Source organism: Scomber scombrus, chromosome 8 (genome assembly GCF_963691925.1).
Source record: "Scomber scombrus chromosome 8, fScoSco1.1, whole genome shotgun sequence".
Taxonomy (NCBI): Eukaryota; Metazoa; Chordata; class Actinopteri; order Scombriformes; family Scombridae; genus Scomber; species Scomber scombrus.
The window spans coordinates 20,212,322-20,228,188 of record NC_084977.1 but is presented as its reverse complement, the minus strand read 5'-3'; the positions used below and the strand labels follow the sequence as shown (position 1 = coordinate 20,228,188).

The following is a 15,867-nucleotide window of genomic DNA, read 5'->3' as shown; positions in this document are numbered from 1 at the left end:
CTTAATTCATGAGACACCATCTGGAGTCACAAAAAAGACTTCATACAACTTTTTTTTCCCCCTGATGCACACATTACATTACTCCAAGATATAAAACTGATAATCAGTGGAGCAACATAACAGCTCCACTTTATATTTAGATGTTAAATAAACAAGAGTAGGGGTCCAAAAGTATGAGACCATTCTAGTCTAATTTGGATTTGTTTTGAATGTTATTTTTTTCATTACAAATGATAATATCAGCTTAACAATTTGAGTGTAAATGTGAAAAATGTGCATTTATTGTAGAATATAAAGTATTTGGTGTGTCCCCATTTTGCTTTAATGATGATGACTTTATCAGTCTTCAAGTGCCCCTGTAAATACTCAGTGGGGTTGAGGTCAGCCGGTGGCAGAGAAAAGTTAATCACAGTCGGGACTCATTGGTCTTCAAGAGAAGGTCAATTGGATACAACTGTTCCCATTACTGCAAAGCGTTTTAGTGCTCCCTGAACTGACCCCTTAGAAACTTTCAACCTTGATTTGACACTGAAACTAGCCCTCTTTTCTTAGAATACCAATTTGACTTCTGACTCTGTCACTAAATTATGATGTCACGTTTCTCTATCACAATGCGAGTTGGCTTGCATGTTGAGTTACTTGAACGAGCCTCTGATGAGTAGATCAAATCCACCTTAGTGTCAAATGAACGCATGCTTCAATGGAGGGGAGACAACTCAAGGTAATCTGACTTATGGTATAAAGGAGTTAAATTGATCAATGCCACAAATGTACTTAAATTTGATAGATTATCTAGAAATGGTGCAGAATCTTAATATTTCTTTTTCATTTTACATGTTGTGACTTGTGTTTTTAAATGTTTCTGAATTCTCAAACTTTCTGATTATTACATTTCATGTAAAGCTGGAAATATTGTGGTCTCAGACTTTTGGACCATGCTATTCAAAACTGTTATTACATTCTGTAAATAGATTTTACATTTTTATGTAATATTAATGTTACTTTACTACCATTATTATTATTATTAGTAGTAGTATTAGTATTATTACCTTACTTATGCTCTATTTTTATTCTTCTGTGTTGCGTTCGTGGGAGTAAACCCCTCAGCATATTCTTATGTATGTTTGCATACTTGACTGAATATTGATTCTGATATGTTTAATATCTGTAAATATAGGTTTGCTGTTGCAATTTAATTCCCCAAAGGGATCTTTAATTTAATCTTGTCTGCTCGGTTTGTAGCCCTTGATCGTTTGATTGATTAATTTGAACATGTTCATAACTGGTAATGAGGGGGCTAAGTGCTAAGTGGGCCAGTCAATAACCAGCGTTTAGAAACAGGTTTGCAGAAAGCAGATAAGAGAGTGTGAGTAAAGTGACCTTTGAGACACACATGCATTCATCCAGCAGTGGTGTGTTGTGCCTCCTGTATACTGCACAAGAGCACCATCTAGTGGATAATCTTACAAACTGACTTTATCAGTATAGCACCATATTAATTCTGATTCTGTGTCAGTCACACCTAGACACACACCATCCCATATTTATTTTGTACAGGTTCTTAGCTCATTCACACAAGTTAAAAGTAGTTTTATGATGAAATTATTTCACAAAATGATCAGAGGCCAAACAAATAATCTGATATCTTTGAAAGGCGCCTTTAAATAAAATGCATTATTATTATTAATATATAGGGGTTGCCTACTGGGTATGACAAGATGTGACATCTGCTGTGTGTAATGTGTCAAAGCTGATCTAAAAAGACAAAAAACACACAATAGTCTATGATTTCTATTTATTCTAGGTACTCAAAAGCAGCAGTGACATCCATTGCAACAGTCTTTGTGTTGATCAGTGTGTTTGTGCCGTTCAGCTGTCTGGGGCATTTGAAGGAGCAGGTTCTGCAGTGGTCCGCTGATAAGCACAGAGCTGAAACACACCTGCAGGAAGAAATGGACAAAAAGTTAGGGTTAGGGTTAGGTTACGGTTAGTTTCACTCTTAAATAACAATATAACTATAATTTTATGTCATGAAAGGAAATGAAAACCAGAATATTGAAGTTAAAACCTTATGATCTATATTTTGAACTAGATTAAAAATATGTAAAAAGAGATGAATGTAATTAAAACTTTGATAACTTTCAGTACTTGATAGTTTTTGTCCCTCAACTCATCATCATTCACCTCAGATTTTTGATACACTATTCAGTGTTTCGTCTCTGAGGTTCCAAAGGTGCAAAAATATGTTTGCTGCAGACTAACAAAATGTGCCATGAAAAATGGTGTTGGATAATGAGTGCTGACAGTGACTACAGGATCCACAGTTCAGTCACAAAAAAAATTTCTGTGCTCCTCAATTAAATAAAATGTAATAAATACCTGCTGCAAAAGCCAAAATGATGGCCACCCAGCCTATAATGTAGGACCAGGAGAAGCGCCAGTCCAAGAAGCGTTTGCCAAAGAAAGTGACAGTCACTCCGGTGTAAATTGCAAGAGCCAACAGAGCAAGAAAACCTGAAAACAGAGCATCAGACACTATTAATATGATATTATTAGCTCAGTAATACAACACAATACAACCTGCTAACATATATTTTATGTGTATACATTGTATTTACAGTAATTTACATTAGGGATTACATTCTCGTCCACATTTTTTTTTTTTATGTAAACCCTGGTTATCGACTGACCTGAGACCAGCACATGCTGTAAACCCATCCCAGAAATGTCCCAGACAGACTGAACAGTGTAATACAGGAAAATGTAAATGATGTAATATGTTTTTGTAACTAATTGCTAATTTTTCAGTCAAGAAGTCTAGTCAAGTTTATAATCAAATATGCAGGATAAGTTTACAGGATGCTCTTTTTCAATCGTTACATACTGTTCAGGTTGAGTTTTAATCCATTTTTATACATGAAAGTGGTAAAAACACCCTAAACAACATTCCTTTAGTGTGATGTTTTGTGATTTCTCCTGAAGTGACCCAGAATATACACAAACTGAAATATTTCAATCTTAGAAATACCTTAGAATATGAAAGTTATGTAAGGTCAAAGGTTAACTTCACTTTTTTTGTCAGTCTGTCTCAAAATAATACCCACATGGCTACATGTACACTGAAACAGTTTTTGCTTGCTGTAATCATTCCTCCGGTTCATACTGGTCATTAAAAAATCCCACTCCTAGCAGTCTACCAATGGAACAGACGGGGTCGAAATCCACAGTCCGCATTCTGTGCAAAAATATCATGACCCTGTCCTTTAAACACCAGGGCTGCTGACATTCTCTGTATTACCTGAGAGGACCAGGGCGATGCCACCTGTGCGGACCCTCCTGTTCTTGGTGCCATTAGTGAAAGCGCTCAGGCCGAGCACCACACCAGCAAAGCAGCTCAGCACTGCCAGCAACATGAAGGCCCTTGTCGCATCCCAGAAGGCTGCAGGCAAAGAAAAGCAATGCACATCAGATACTAGGCCAGCTTATAATGTTCACACATACTGATGAAACCACCAGAAATACTGAAATAAAGAAATGTAATCGTTATCAGTAAAATCAGTTATCCACTTATCCAATTGCCACTTCTGACATACTCACCGACAGTTATGGTATGGGCATGGCATTTGTGGTTGATGCAGAACCTCCAAAGGCCCTGATTGGCTGAGCTACCCGAGTATCGATACTGCATCCAGAAGTCCGTCGCCGTAGATACGATGAGGAGCACGAGGGCAGCCAAACCGCACAGTGTGCCTCCTCCTGCTAAAGTATACAGCATCGTGGAGAAGCTGGGGGAAGCACTGTCCTGCTAAACATGCAGCAACTGTTCAGGAAAGATGGGAAAAGATTTTCAAAGACAGTTTACACCTCATGTTCATGATTACCTGCAGCCCATATGGATGTCCTAAATGTATCTGCAGCACATCTATTCTTCTCTTAGAAAATCAGCTCAGTTACTGTAGGTCAGAGTGGTCATGACAAAACTAATTGAGCCTCCTCGACATGCTGCAGGCCTGAATCAACCAGACATCTTTATTGAATGGTCTGATACCTCCACTAAAAAATGCAAACCTGCTGCCTTTCTTTTTATTTCTGAGCAAGTTTCAGAGCGCATAGAATAGATTTACCACATCTTTTATACTAGTAAATACTCTGAAAATGGGATATCCACTGCTAGAAGAAACTCTTTCTTTTCGGGAACTGAGTCATTCTTCAAAACGCTGTCAAATTAGTTGAAGCCAGCAAAGCACTTGACCCAGAACAGCTGTATGACAATAAGATTGCCTAATGGGCAGTTCAGAGCCATTGTTCACCACTAATTCCCCTCCCTGCACCACGTACTAATCTTCCAATACTGAACAACTGAACTGTCAGCACTGTTGCTCTCTGTCAACTAGGCAGCAAACCGATGATTTCATACACTGATTTTACCTTGCTGCAGTATTGCTGCAGATCTAAAAATAAAACAACAAAGAAACAAAATTCCTAAATCACATTAAAATATCTGTAAATTTCAATTCCAAATGTGCCTGTAAAGATTGTTCACTTTTGTCAAGAAAGATAAACAAATGCCAGGGTCCCCCGCCCTGTTTTTAAGCTGCAAAGATCTTTCCTCTAGACACATAAGTATAGATCTCCAAACGTCCTCTCTCCATTCTTTTAGTAGTTCAGCTTCTTCCCCAAAAGCAGATTTTTTATCTGTTGATTTGCCTTTCAAACCCTCGCAGAAAAAAGTATCATCCTGAGAAAGTACAGAAACTACAGTTTCTATGTAAGTCCAAGTTTTTTTCTGATACCTCCGGGTTGGTTGGTGTCTCTCCAGGGTTGCTGGCTGTAACAGTGAGCGTATCCTTTTTAAGCCCTGTACCCCTGGCTCTCATTGTCCACCTCACAAAAGAGGGAATGATCGAGCGCAGCATGTGAGTGATGGTAAATCCCCCCCTTACTCTCTTCTCTGCAGTTACCTTCATCCCTCTATCAACCCTATTTCTCCCTAAGCTTTTCTTTATGTCCTCCATGAGCTTCTCTCATTTCTTCATGTTATCCCAAAAGTAGCTGAGTGACCGTCCTCCTCCTTTATAGGCATTATAGGATAAGTGAGTACAAAGTGAGCATGTGTTCAGCCTGTACCATTCATCTATGTGTGTGCAACTGTGTGTGTCTTGCAATGTGCATGCATGCGTGATCTTCACATGCAACAGAATCATTAGAAACATTTGAGCACATGCCATTTTACTGTGTGGGTCTCTCTGGCAAAACATACACACACACAATGACTACAACAAATTTGATGGTATTTTGCATCTTTATTCCATCAGTCAATTTAAAGCTTAGATGAATCACTTAAAAACACCTTTATTTATGTGAGTTCAAAAAAGTAAAAAAAAAAAATAAACGTTTGAACTCTATTGACCCTTTGGCAATTCAATCTTTACACATGGTTGAAACCCACATAGGTTTAAGTCATTGTGAACCACACATTTGATATCTGCAACACATGTTGTACACAGGGTGTGGAACATGTTCAATGTAACTTTATAGCTATACATGGGTGTATTTAAAAGTAGTTTCGTTTCAAATAGTTTATGCACGTATGGTACCAAGATGAATTTCCATTCACTTCTCTTGAACCTGGGGGAGGAGTTTGTTTTATAAATGAAATACATAACCTATGACATACATCCTGTGTGCCACACCCTCTCCTCTCTCATGTCCATCAGTCAGTAAAAATCTCATCCTTCTCACTTGTAAACATGTTATCATGTAACAAAATGTCAGTTCACAGTATCAGTTCAGTAGAGCATCATTTTTTTTCTTTACAGTGCACCATAACCATCCTCTTAACTTTATTCTGCAAACATTTTCTGTCAATCTTTTAATCATTTTAACAGAAGTTCAAGGCTCTTTGGTTTCAATAGATTCAATAGTTCCATTCTAAATTTTACTCTAAATCCCAAATGTCATGGGGGGCCATCTGTTCTCATGAACCCTTACTCTGCATGTTTATTTTTAAAACTTGGGTGCAGCTTTTGAAATTTCCCCAAACCTGATACTTGATGACCCGCTAAATTAGCACTGTGAAATTACAACATCAAATATGTCACAATTCACAAAAACAGGTTCCTAAAAAAAGTCAACCCAACATTTATTAAATCCCATGTGGCAAACTATCAATTTTGTTTGTGTGAAACTTGACAATGAAATTAAAATGTTCGCTTGAGACACATTTGCAAATCACTTTGTTCACCACTCACTCCAAAGCTGAACATTGTGTGTATTTTCAACATTGTTGTAAAGCTCTAATTACTCTATATTGCACAGATGGTTTTTCAGTAATAACAGACATAGGGAAAAACACATTAAATTCATACAAGTGTGCTCAATGCAGATGGAAGATAATTTTCTGTATAACAGTGACATTACATGAATGTATAAATGACAAAGCGTATGGAAAAATATTAAGATAATGTTGCAAATAAATATATCTCTCAATTAATCCACACATCCAAAAATCTCTACAGATGTTACAAAAAGGCACATTATGTTATGCATAACCATATGTGGCTTCTTTCCACAACATAAGGAATCACTGCCTTCAGTTAAGACTGAGGAGTTACCATTATTATCAACCATGACATCACCTACTATACAAACATTAGTGCTTTGAATTTGAATTTCACCAACCACTACATCTCTTCTACACTCAGCTCTTCATTTTACATCACATCCTGACTAAAGTATGAATTTTGGCATTGTGACAAAAAAAAACTAAATTAAATTGAAAGTGTGCTTGCAGTGAACTTTCTCATGCCTTTCAATACAGGCATTACAGGTTGTCGCTATATTCTAACTTAACTGAGCTTTATGCTCTACTTACACAAGTCAGAAGCAGAAAGGCATTAAGCAAACACATAATATCCTAGATATTTCAGTATTTGACCTCACATGAATTCTGAATAGAAACATTGACACTAAAATATCCTTGTTTCCTCTTTTTATGGCATTTTCAGTATGCTCTAATAATTTCCCAATAAGGACCAGTGTGTAGGATTTAGTGGCATCTATTGGTGAAGTTGCAGATTGCAACCAACTGAACATCCCTCCTCCCCCTTAACCGCACCTTCCAAGCATCAAAGAGAAACTAAAGTTTTTGCAAAACTCGTGAAAAACACAAAAGAAGCTCTAGAGTCAGTGTTTGGTTATTATAATCAATTTCTGCCAATATATCACTCGGAATCTTACACATTGGTCCTTTAATTCATTTTTCAGTTTTACACTCAAAGTGCAAAGCCAATTACACATAAATATTTCCACAATGCAATGTTTGTTTACACACACACACACACACACACTGGCACATAGTCACACCAACATACACAGTAGTATTCAAACGCACACACACACACCATCATGTATAGACTGTCATCTTTAGAGTTATTGGATTTTCACCTAAAAACATGTCACAGTTTAAATACACTCATACACACATACACTCACTTTAAACTGAACAACATATAAACAGTTTAATTCACGCTGCATGTGTGCATATACACACAAACACACAAGTACACTCCGCAGCAGTCTGTCATCCCATGTCGGGGTGTACACCACATTCTGTTCTTGTCCTGTATCTTGTCTGTGCTTTTGTTGTTGGTAACCAGCATTTCCCTCATGAGTATTTCAGGAGCTTGGTGCCCATAGGACCACAGTTCGATCCGCAGAGGAGGACAGGAAGGTTCGGTCATGGGGGTGCCACCTACACTGGATCACCTTGTCCCAGTGTTCCCCTGCCACTGTCTGAGGGAGTGGCTTTGTGAGGTCACCTGGGGTCAAAGAAAAATAATTATATACATATCATACAGAGGTGGTAGAAAGTGGCATCAAACTCTTGAATCTAGCAGTATTATGTTGCATCAATAACTGTAGCTGCATTAATCTTCAATTCTATCAATCATAAATTATCAAATATATGAGTTTGGCGAATTTAACTGATGCTTAAAAGTAGCACTTGAAATGTTCTTGAAATGATTCACTACTCACTGCTCTGTAGTCGTAAATTATTTTAATTTCAACAAAAAAAAACATTGTAGAAAACTGACTAAATTATGTGAAGCTAAAAAGAAAAAAAGATGAATTATTTTTTTCAAACTGACATTTTGGTAAAACAGAGTACAGTTCTAGTCAAAAGTTTGGACACACCCTCCCATTCTTTTGTTGTATAATGGTGAGTAATTTGTGCTTGTGAGAGGAGGAGGGGAAAACAATTACTGTAGACAGCAGAACTGAGTCATCTAATTTGTTCTTGTCAGTCCAGTTTGCAGTGGATCATTGTATCAAGCTACTTACACAACCGTGGCTGTTTTTACTAAAACGTATAGCATGTGCTTGGTTTTTTTCCTTCCATGCAGATCTATTTAATTGCAGTCTCCTGACTCAGTCTGACAACTTGATGCAACTGATTTACATGTTATATGTATTTGTATCTGTGTCTGTATTTCATTTCTGTCTCTGATTATAAAGAAATTGCTACCTTGCAAGTCACTGATGATGATTTTGTTGTCGTAGGATCCAGTGAGGAGATGATGGGCTCCGGGTGAGAAGCGCACTGAGCGGATGTCACTGCTGTGGGGACAGTATGTCTGGACTATGCGGCCTCCTCTGATGTCGTACAACATGCAGGTACTGTCCTCCTGACCCGTGGCCAGCAGGCGGCCGCTGGGATCCACTGCCACTGATGCCACTGCACTTCCTGTGTGTGCCAAAGTAGTAATAAAGATATTTGCTATGATTAGGTGCAGTTTAAAACTGCCCACTATCAGCTGATCTATCCAAGATTTAAACTTAGGAACCAAAGAACCAGGGACTTTTTTTTATCTCACTGAAGATTTGCATGCTAGATTTGCAGGTAAACTGGTACATTTCAAGCACCAACCTTTAATGTGGTACAGGTGATTATCTGCCAAATAAAGTACATTATTTGGTCAGCATCTGTGTTAACCAAGAATAAGGCCTGTGTTTACCGAGCTCATTATTTACCTAGTGTTGGTGTTTATTTCCCACAGTGAGAGTCAGGAGGTGACTCACCTGAGCCATGCAGGGTTGTTCCCACCACACGCACACAGCTGGGCACACGCAGGTCCCAGAAACGGACAGTCTTGTCCTGGGAGCCAGAGGCGATCATCCAGCCTCCCCATGTATACAGAGTCAGAATGTGACCTGCAACAATAGTAAAGTCAAATACTTATTAACTGTACTGACTTGTTGTGTTTACAAGCTCTGTTTCTGTGATTTAAATGATCTTGTGGTCTTCTCAGTGGTAGTTTCTTGTTCGGAAACAATATAGAAAACATGGTTTATTGAGATTTATGAAATTCCTGTGATTACTGACTTGTAAAGGGTATCTACTATATACTAAGGAAAGAACTGTTTCGGGCGTACCGGTGTGTCCACTCAGGGCGTGAAGTCCTTGTCCTCTCTGACAGTCAGTGGTGTAGATGTTGCAGTCTCCGGCCCCGGCACTGATCAATATGGATCCTCCACTCTCAGGGCCCTCCATGAAGGCCAGGTCCCTGATGGTACCATCATGCATGCTGAACTCCAGATCTGGGCCTGATTCAGAGCACACATTTGGGGTGGAGACACAGAAGATTAATATCAGGAGAAAGATGTATAATCTTACATCAATTGTCCTGCTTGAACCTGCACTGTTCTGCATTTCTGAAGCGTAATTAAGTTTGATCAAATCAGTCTGTATAAAGTGAGTAGAAGGGAATTATTCATCACATAAAAACTAAAGCACATAAAATAGTACCTGTGGCATTGCAGCTGTCTGCATTGAAAGGCAGGACCTTAACGTATTTATCATTGGAGCCGGTGGCCAACAGCTGTCCACAGTGGCTCCACGCTACGCAGTAGATTGAGCCCTTGTGGTGTTTGTTCCTCCTGAAGCGCACCACCGGCTGCTTGACTGCACCTGTACCACTGAACAAATCAATAAAATACAGATTAGGAACCACGAAGGAAAGCTTCACATTTAAAATACTCTATATATTTAGGGAAAACATTAAACATCTGGTCAAGCTCAATTCAGACACCTGTCTAATTTCTGTTAAAAGCAAAACATTATTATTTTTGTAAGCATATGGTGGTAACATGCAAATTGATCTATCATGAAAAATGCAATAAACAGAGTAAGTTGGTTCCCCTTATTGTGTTCATGTGTCATGTTCAAAATTGTTGCCAAGATGCAGAAATCGTCTGCATGTGCACATTTACAATACTCTCCATACTGACACCATGGAGTCATAATCTATAGCATACGTACACAAATAATATAATCTATCATGTTTTGAGATTATGTCAAGTAAATTGATTTTACCTGGCAGTCAGTGTATCGGGGTTGGCACACACTCTCAGGGTTTTGGAGTTGGAGCCGACAGCATAGAGTGATCCAGAGGGATGGAAGGCCACTGCACGCACTGCCTGTGTGTCCTCAAGTGTGCTCACTTTGACAAACTGTGTCTTGGACTTCCCTTGCTGTACAACAAAAAACAGAACATTAATCCTTAGTAAATCTGGGTCAGACAAGATTTTTTTTGGGATTCATTTTTATCAGCTTGGACAGTAAATGACATTTCGGTCAGTAATGACTGATAATGCAGCATGAAGCATAGGCTGACTGGGTATTTTTGGTGTCAGTTTGCTGTACCTCTTGTGCTGCGCTACGTGTTGCAGAAGAGCCAGAATCATCTTGAAATGTGGGAACAGACCCTTTGATCTTCTCAGTACTGATGTTAAACACACACACACACACACACACGCACGCACGCACGCACGCACATAACATTTTTCATGGATATCTACTGGACATGGTTTTTCATAATTAGTGAAGACTTCATATAAAAAGCTGTATTTTGCTGCAGAGCATTTCTTAAGAAGTGAATGTTTGGGCGATTCAGAAACTCATCAGGGTCTTACCTCTGACTGGCAGAAACCGGGGACTCGCCGAGGGAAGGCAAGCCTTGGTTCCCGGTCCTTAATGGGGTGCTGCTGCTTACACTACCTAGCTTTTCCTTCTGAAGTCCAGTTTCTGGTGTTTCGCGGGTGTTGGAAGTCCTGGGACTAGAAGTGCTGCTGTTATTCCTTACTCCGTTGCACTGCTGGCCCAGCTGTGTCATCACCTCATCTCCTCGGTGGTCGATGCCCACATTCATCTCCTCCAACTTCTGAATGGATCTAGACAAAAAACAAGATTTCAGTATCTCAACAAGGAGAGAAATGAAGCCTGAAATTACATTCTTAAAATATGAAAGTTTAATTTTGAATCAGAAAATAACAAAAGAAATTCATATTTTTGATTATGATTGATTTGATTATTATACATTTGTGTATAAACCTAAACAGCTTGTGGTCTGAGGACATTAATAATTTGGTTGGTTGTGGACTCTGTATATGATAAGTCTACTTAATAATGAAAAAAATAAATGTCAACAGACATATTCATTTTCCAAATTTAGCCACAAGGGGGCATTATCCTTGCTTAAGGTAATTTTTTGGAGCAAAAATGCCCAAAATTAAACAGTTCCAGCTTCTCAAATGTGAATATTTTTCTTTTATAGACTAATTGATTAATTGACTAATCAAGGAATAAGCTGCAATCATAAGTGATGAAAGTAATAGTTAGTTACAACCCTAAATATCCCAAATATAACTTATCTGCAACTGTCCAAATGACTTAATTTTTCCACTTTTTTACCTGCTGAGGAAGGTCTCAGTGAGGCCGTGTTGGGCTCCGTCCTGAGGCTTCACTCCTCCCTCCAGCAGCATCTGCTGGTAAAGCTGCCGCTGCTGCTGCTTCTGCTCCAGGTGCTGCTGCACGCGGAGGCGCTGCCTGTAATACTCCTGTATGTGCTCTGTGGAGTCACGCCGCTGGACAGACAGACACATGCACACAAAGCGATATTAAAGCAATATTCTGATATGATTTTTTTTTTACTCTGTTACCTGAATTATTACTGATCTAGTATTGCCTTTCAGTATACTCTGCTTCAAAGCTTGGTAGTGCTCTTTGACACACTGACTCACACACACACACACAAGATTATAATAGATAAACTCTCTCCCAAGAGCCACGACTGACAATTCTTCAGGTCCCAAGGCCTCGTCCTCCATTATCCATCCCATAAAAAGTTTTCAAGGACCTCATCATATCCAGCGGGCCTACAGTATATCTCCCTTCATCTCATCTCACCACTTTTCATACACATACACATACACACACAAAACATCCAGTATCAAGACACTTTGCTTGTGTGGATGGGACCTGCGGTGCATAAAGATGAGCGATGATGGGGGAAGGCGGGCCATCTTGGGTGTGACTGCACATCAAACCAGATTATCTGCTTCTTCTGTCCATGACCTCCATCCAGGGGGGACAGGGGCAGCAGGGTGCGAGTGTCACACAGACAGAGAATTGGGGATGTATTTATGAGGCAGGTTCAGAGGGGATATATTCTAAATCTCTTAAATCTGGAGTAATCACTATGGAGGGAAGATAAACTTTGACTCAAGTGACCAGACAGACAACCCTGGCTATTTGTCTTTATTGCCATAAGATTCATGAAACCAATTCAGTCAGAGCAACCAAAGGTGAGAACCTCCACTCCTCCTTATCTGAAATTGCTTTGTGCTTATGATTGCCCTATGGTTTATTTAAGGCCTTATAATGTTTAGACCAAACTACTTATAGTGTGCAGGTCTTATTACCTCATTTGTTTCTGTGCTGCAGGCTGTTCCACCATCTCTTCCAGGAGTCAGAGGGGTGCGTGTGGTGTTGGGGCCATCCAGCCCCTGTGGATGCTTCCTACAGGTCAGGAAAATGCAAATGTTAATTTAAGTTCAGATTGAGCTGAAGTAACATGGCAAGCAAGAAAACTAATATAAAACTTAAACAGGGAATGGATATAAAACCCGATACAAAAATTTCTGCTCTGATTTCAGTCCTCAGTTGACGCGAACGTATCAAGGTGACATACAGGGCAAAACACAGTTCAATGTTCACAGAACAAGGAATATGTAGCAGTAGATATTGTGCTCAGAGCCAATGAACTTTGCAAAAATGAGAATAATTGTGGTTATTTTATAAAAAGTGACCCAAAAAAAGCAGAAAATAAATAATAGACTTTCTCGTTGGTTATTTATTGGATTAATAAAATGATTGCCAAATAATTTAGCCAATTAATTCACTTTTGAAGACAACAGTCAGGTTAAGTAGCAGTTCGTATGTATGTTTTGGGGTTTTTGATTATAATGTTATACTGAAATAATTTTAATTGCACAGCTGGATGTAGGTATGTACAGATATTAGCTCTTTCTCTAGGGTCCCTGTCTTTGAATTAGATTCATTCATGTAATGGATACATTAAGAATACTGCAGCAACTGAAGCAGCAATTTAACTTCAGATCACTTTATATGTTGTGATAATGATGTTTACATTTTTTTTAAGCATATTCAGACACAAACACAACTCGTGTCACAGGTTTGACTGGTACCTCTCAGGTGAATCATCCTGCTGATGCACATTATTTTCCACTAGGCTCCGACTGAGGGTAGATTTTACGTTGGCCTCCATCCCTCTCTTATCATGGGCTGCCAGGCCATGGGACAGGCCATCCAGAGCTGGGTTCAGGGACCTGGACATGTAGGTGTCGGCTGAATGAGGCCTCTGGTGGAAGGGTGAGGTAGGGCAGGGGGACAGGCGGTTGATTAAGGGCGTGAGGAGGTCGGCAAGGCCGGCCTTGCTGGGCTTCACCAGCCGGTCCACGTGGATGTTGAGGGTTTTCTGCTGGAAGGCGCATGAGAATGCACCAGGGGAGAGGTTTTGCAGCCATGAGAGCAGTGACAAATCCAGTTCATCACAGCCATTCCCACAGAGCACATCCACGCCGAGCAACACCTCGCCCTCTGTGATCTCCTCACCAGTTGCTTTACTCTGCAAAACACAAACAGTGTGGTTAAGACTATCAACTAAGACTCACATTATTGCGTTTTTGTGTGAGACTTGATGATTTTGAAATGAATGTGGGAAATCACACATAGCAAGTTTAGTAAAGGTGCTGCCAAGTTCAAGACCCAATTAGTGCATTATGAGCAGCCACTGCAGTTTCCCTGTTACCTTTTAAAAATGTAGGAGTCACATTACCTGACAGAACTCAACACAGCACTCATAAAGGATCCCTTTGATCAGCAGCTGGAAGAGACGGTTCCCGCTCGCCCTGAAGCCTGCCTCGCTCAGCTTCCTATCCGCTGGAATGAACTCAGCTACCATAGTGCAGGCCTCGTCGAAGCAGTGGACGCGTGCCGTGCTCGGGTTCCAATCTTTGAACTCAGCGTGGTGGGTGAGGCGTGGCAGCGTGAGGAGGAGACACAGCTTGCTGTAGTCGTCTTTGGATGGACACAACTCCTCCAGACTGTGGAGGCACTTGACTGCCTCTCTCATGGTGAGTTCCAGCTGTAGATCAGATAATTCACATAGGACTCGTGAGTATGTAGCTGCCATGACATCATTTCCTATATATTTAACATTTTCTAAATATATTCATACATTCTGAGGGTCTTCAGCAGCAGACATGGCGTTATTTACACATAGAGCTTCCAGAAACTTCTGCCTCAGAATGATGTAGCGGAACCTGTAAACACAAATATCTTTATTAAGGGTTAGGGTTAGGGTAGGGAGGGAAATGTAGTTTATATTGAAGTGAATCAATTGACTTGACTGAACCCCATGTAGCATTTCTCAGGTTGAACTGAGAACTGAGTTTAAAAAAACTCTTCATCCATATTGAGACACTGATTGTTTGGTGATTTGATGAGAAAAAGAAGTTGTCAGTAATTTGACATGATCATGCCACTGAAGTACTGGGACTTGACCTAATTTAGTTCCCGAGGCTCACAGCTTCACTGGCAAATCCAACCCGGTCACCAGTGAATCATCCTACCATAATTTTTTTTTTCTTGTTTTTTTTTTCTTGTTTTACACATTCAAAATAAAATAATCTAATCTAAATAATTAATACTGTGCTTGATATTTAGACAAATAGGCAGAACAATGGCAGTGAAATTAGGACAATTTCCAGCTGAACGCAAATGAAAACTTTAACTCAGTGAGATACATTTTGATAAGATCTGTTCCTCTCATAATGTCTCAACAAGACACAATTTAATAAGGGACTATTTGACATGGGCTGTCCTTCAATGGCCACTCCTTAAACTTTCAGATTTTAAATAATAATAATAATGACACTCCCACATTGTTTCTCTCACCTTTTCTTGTCAAACTTGTCCATTCCTTCTAAAGGCTGAATAAACTGCATCACCTCCTCCCACTGGCCGTCCAGAATGAGTTGCCTGTTGACAGCAGTAAATGACTTCAAAATACCAAAGAAAAAGCCTGCAGCCAACACCAACAGGAATATCAATATCTGGCCTGTCGACAATAATGTAACACAAGAAAGCAAAATGGTGACCAAATCTGGAGACTGAGATGTGTACAAACCCAGTTCCTGACCAATACCCCTGCTCTGACCCCGAAAACTGTATGTCAAACTGAAAGTCTAGTGGGCCTCTCAGGACACTGTTAGTGATAAAGTATGATTCTGTTGTGTTGTCCTACCTGAGGAAGAGCATGTCATCAGAGTATAGTCCATTAATGACGCCACTCTCCTTCTCTAAGGCCAGCATGCTGATGTGCAGCTTCTTGGAGTTGAGGAAATCCAGGATCAGCTTGATCACCTCTACCTCCTTGATGTTGATTGTCTCCTCTGCTGTCATGATTGCAGGTCTGTGGTGGCAGCTTACAGCTGACTGAAATA

At 39.8% G+C, this 15,867-nt stretch overlaps 2 protein-coding genes across 2 annotated transcripts; both read right to left on the bottom strand.

Moving 5' to 3' along the window:
• Positions 1–1,869: 1,869 nt before the first annotated feature.
• On the bottom strand, positions 1,870–4,967 carry lim2.2 (lens intrinsic membrane protein 2.2). Its single transcript, XM_062424217.1, is given in 5 exon segments — positions 1,870–1,940; positions 2,380–2,514; positions 3,299–3,439; positions 3,598–3,820; positions 4,794–4,967. Coding segments are annotated over 5 exon segments (744 nt in total).
• A 2,710-nt stretch (positions 4,968–7,677) lies between these two features.
• LOC133984957 (WD repeat-containing protein 47-like) lies at positions 7,678–15,826 on the bottom strand. Its single transcript, XM_062424479.1, has 14 exons — positions 15,669–15,826; positions 15,320–15,403; positions 14,601–14,685; positions 14,199–14,507; positions 13,534–13,988; positions 12,763–12,859; positions 11,753–11,907; positions 10,975–11,232; positions 10,376–10,543; positions 9,809–9,978; positions 9,436–9,606; positions 9,082–9,213; positions 8,528–8,746; positions 7,678–7,820 (listed from the first exon to the last, which is right to left on the bottom strand). Exons 1-14 carry the CDS (start codon positions 15,824–15,826, stop codon positions 7,678–7,680), a joined length of 2,604 nt encoding a protein of 867 aa, XP_062280463.1.
• Between the last annotated feature and the right edge of the window lie 41 nt (positions 15,827–15,867).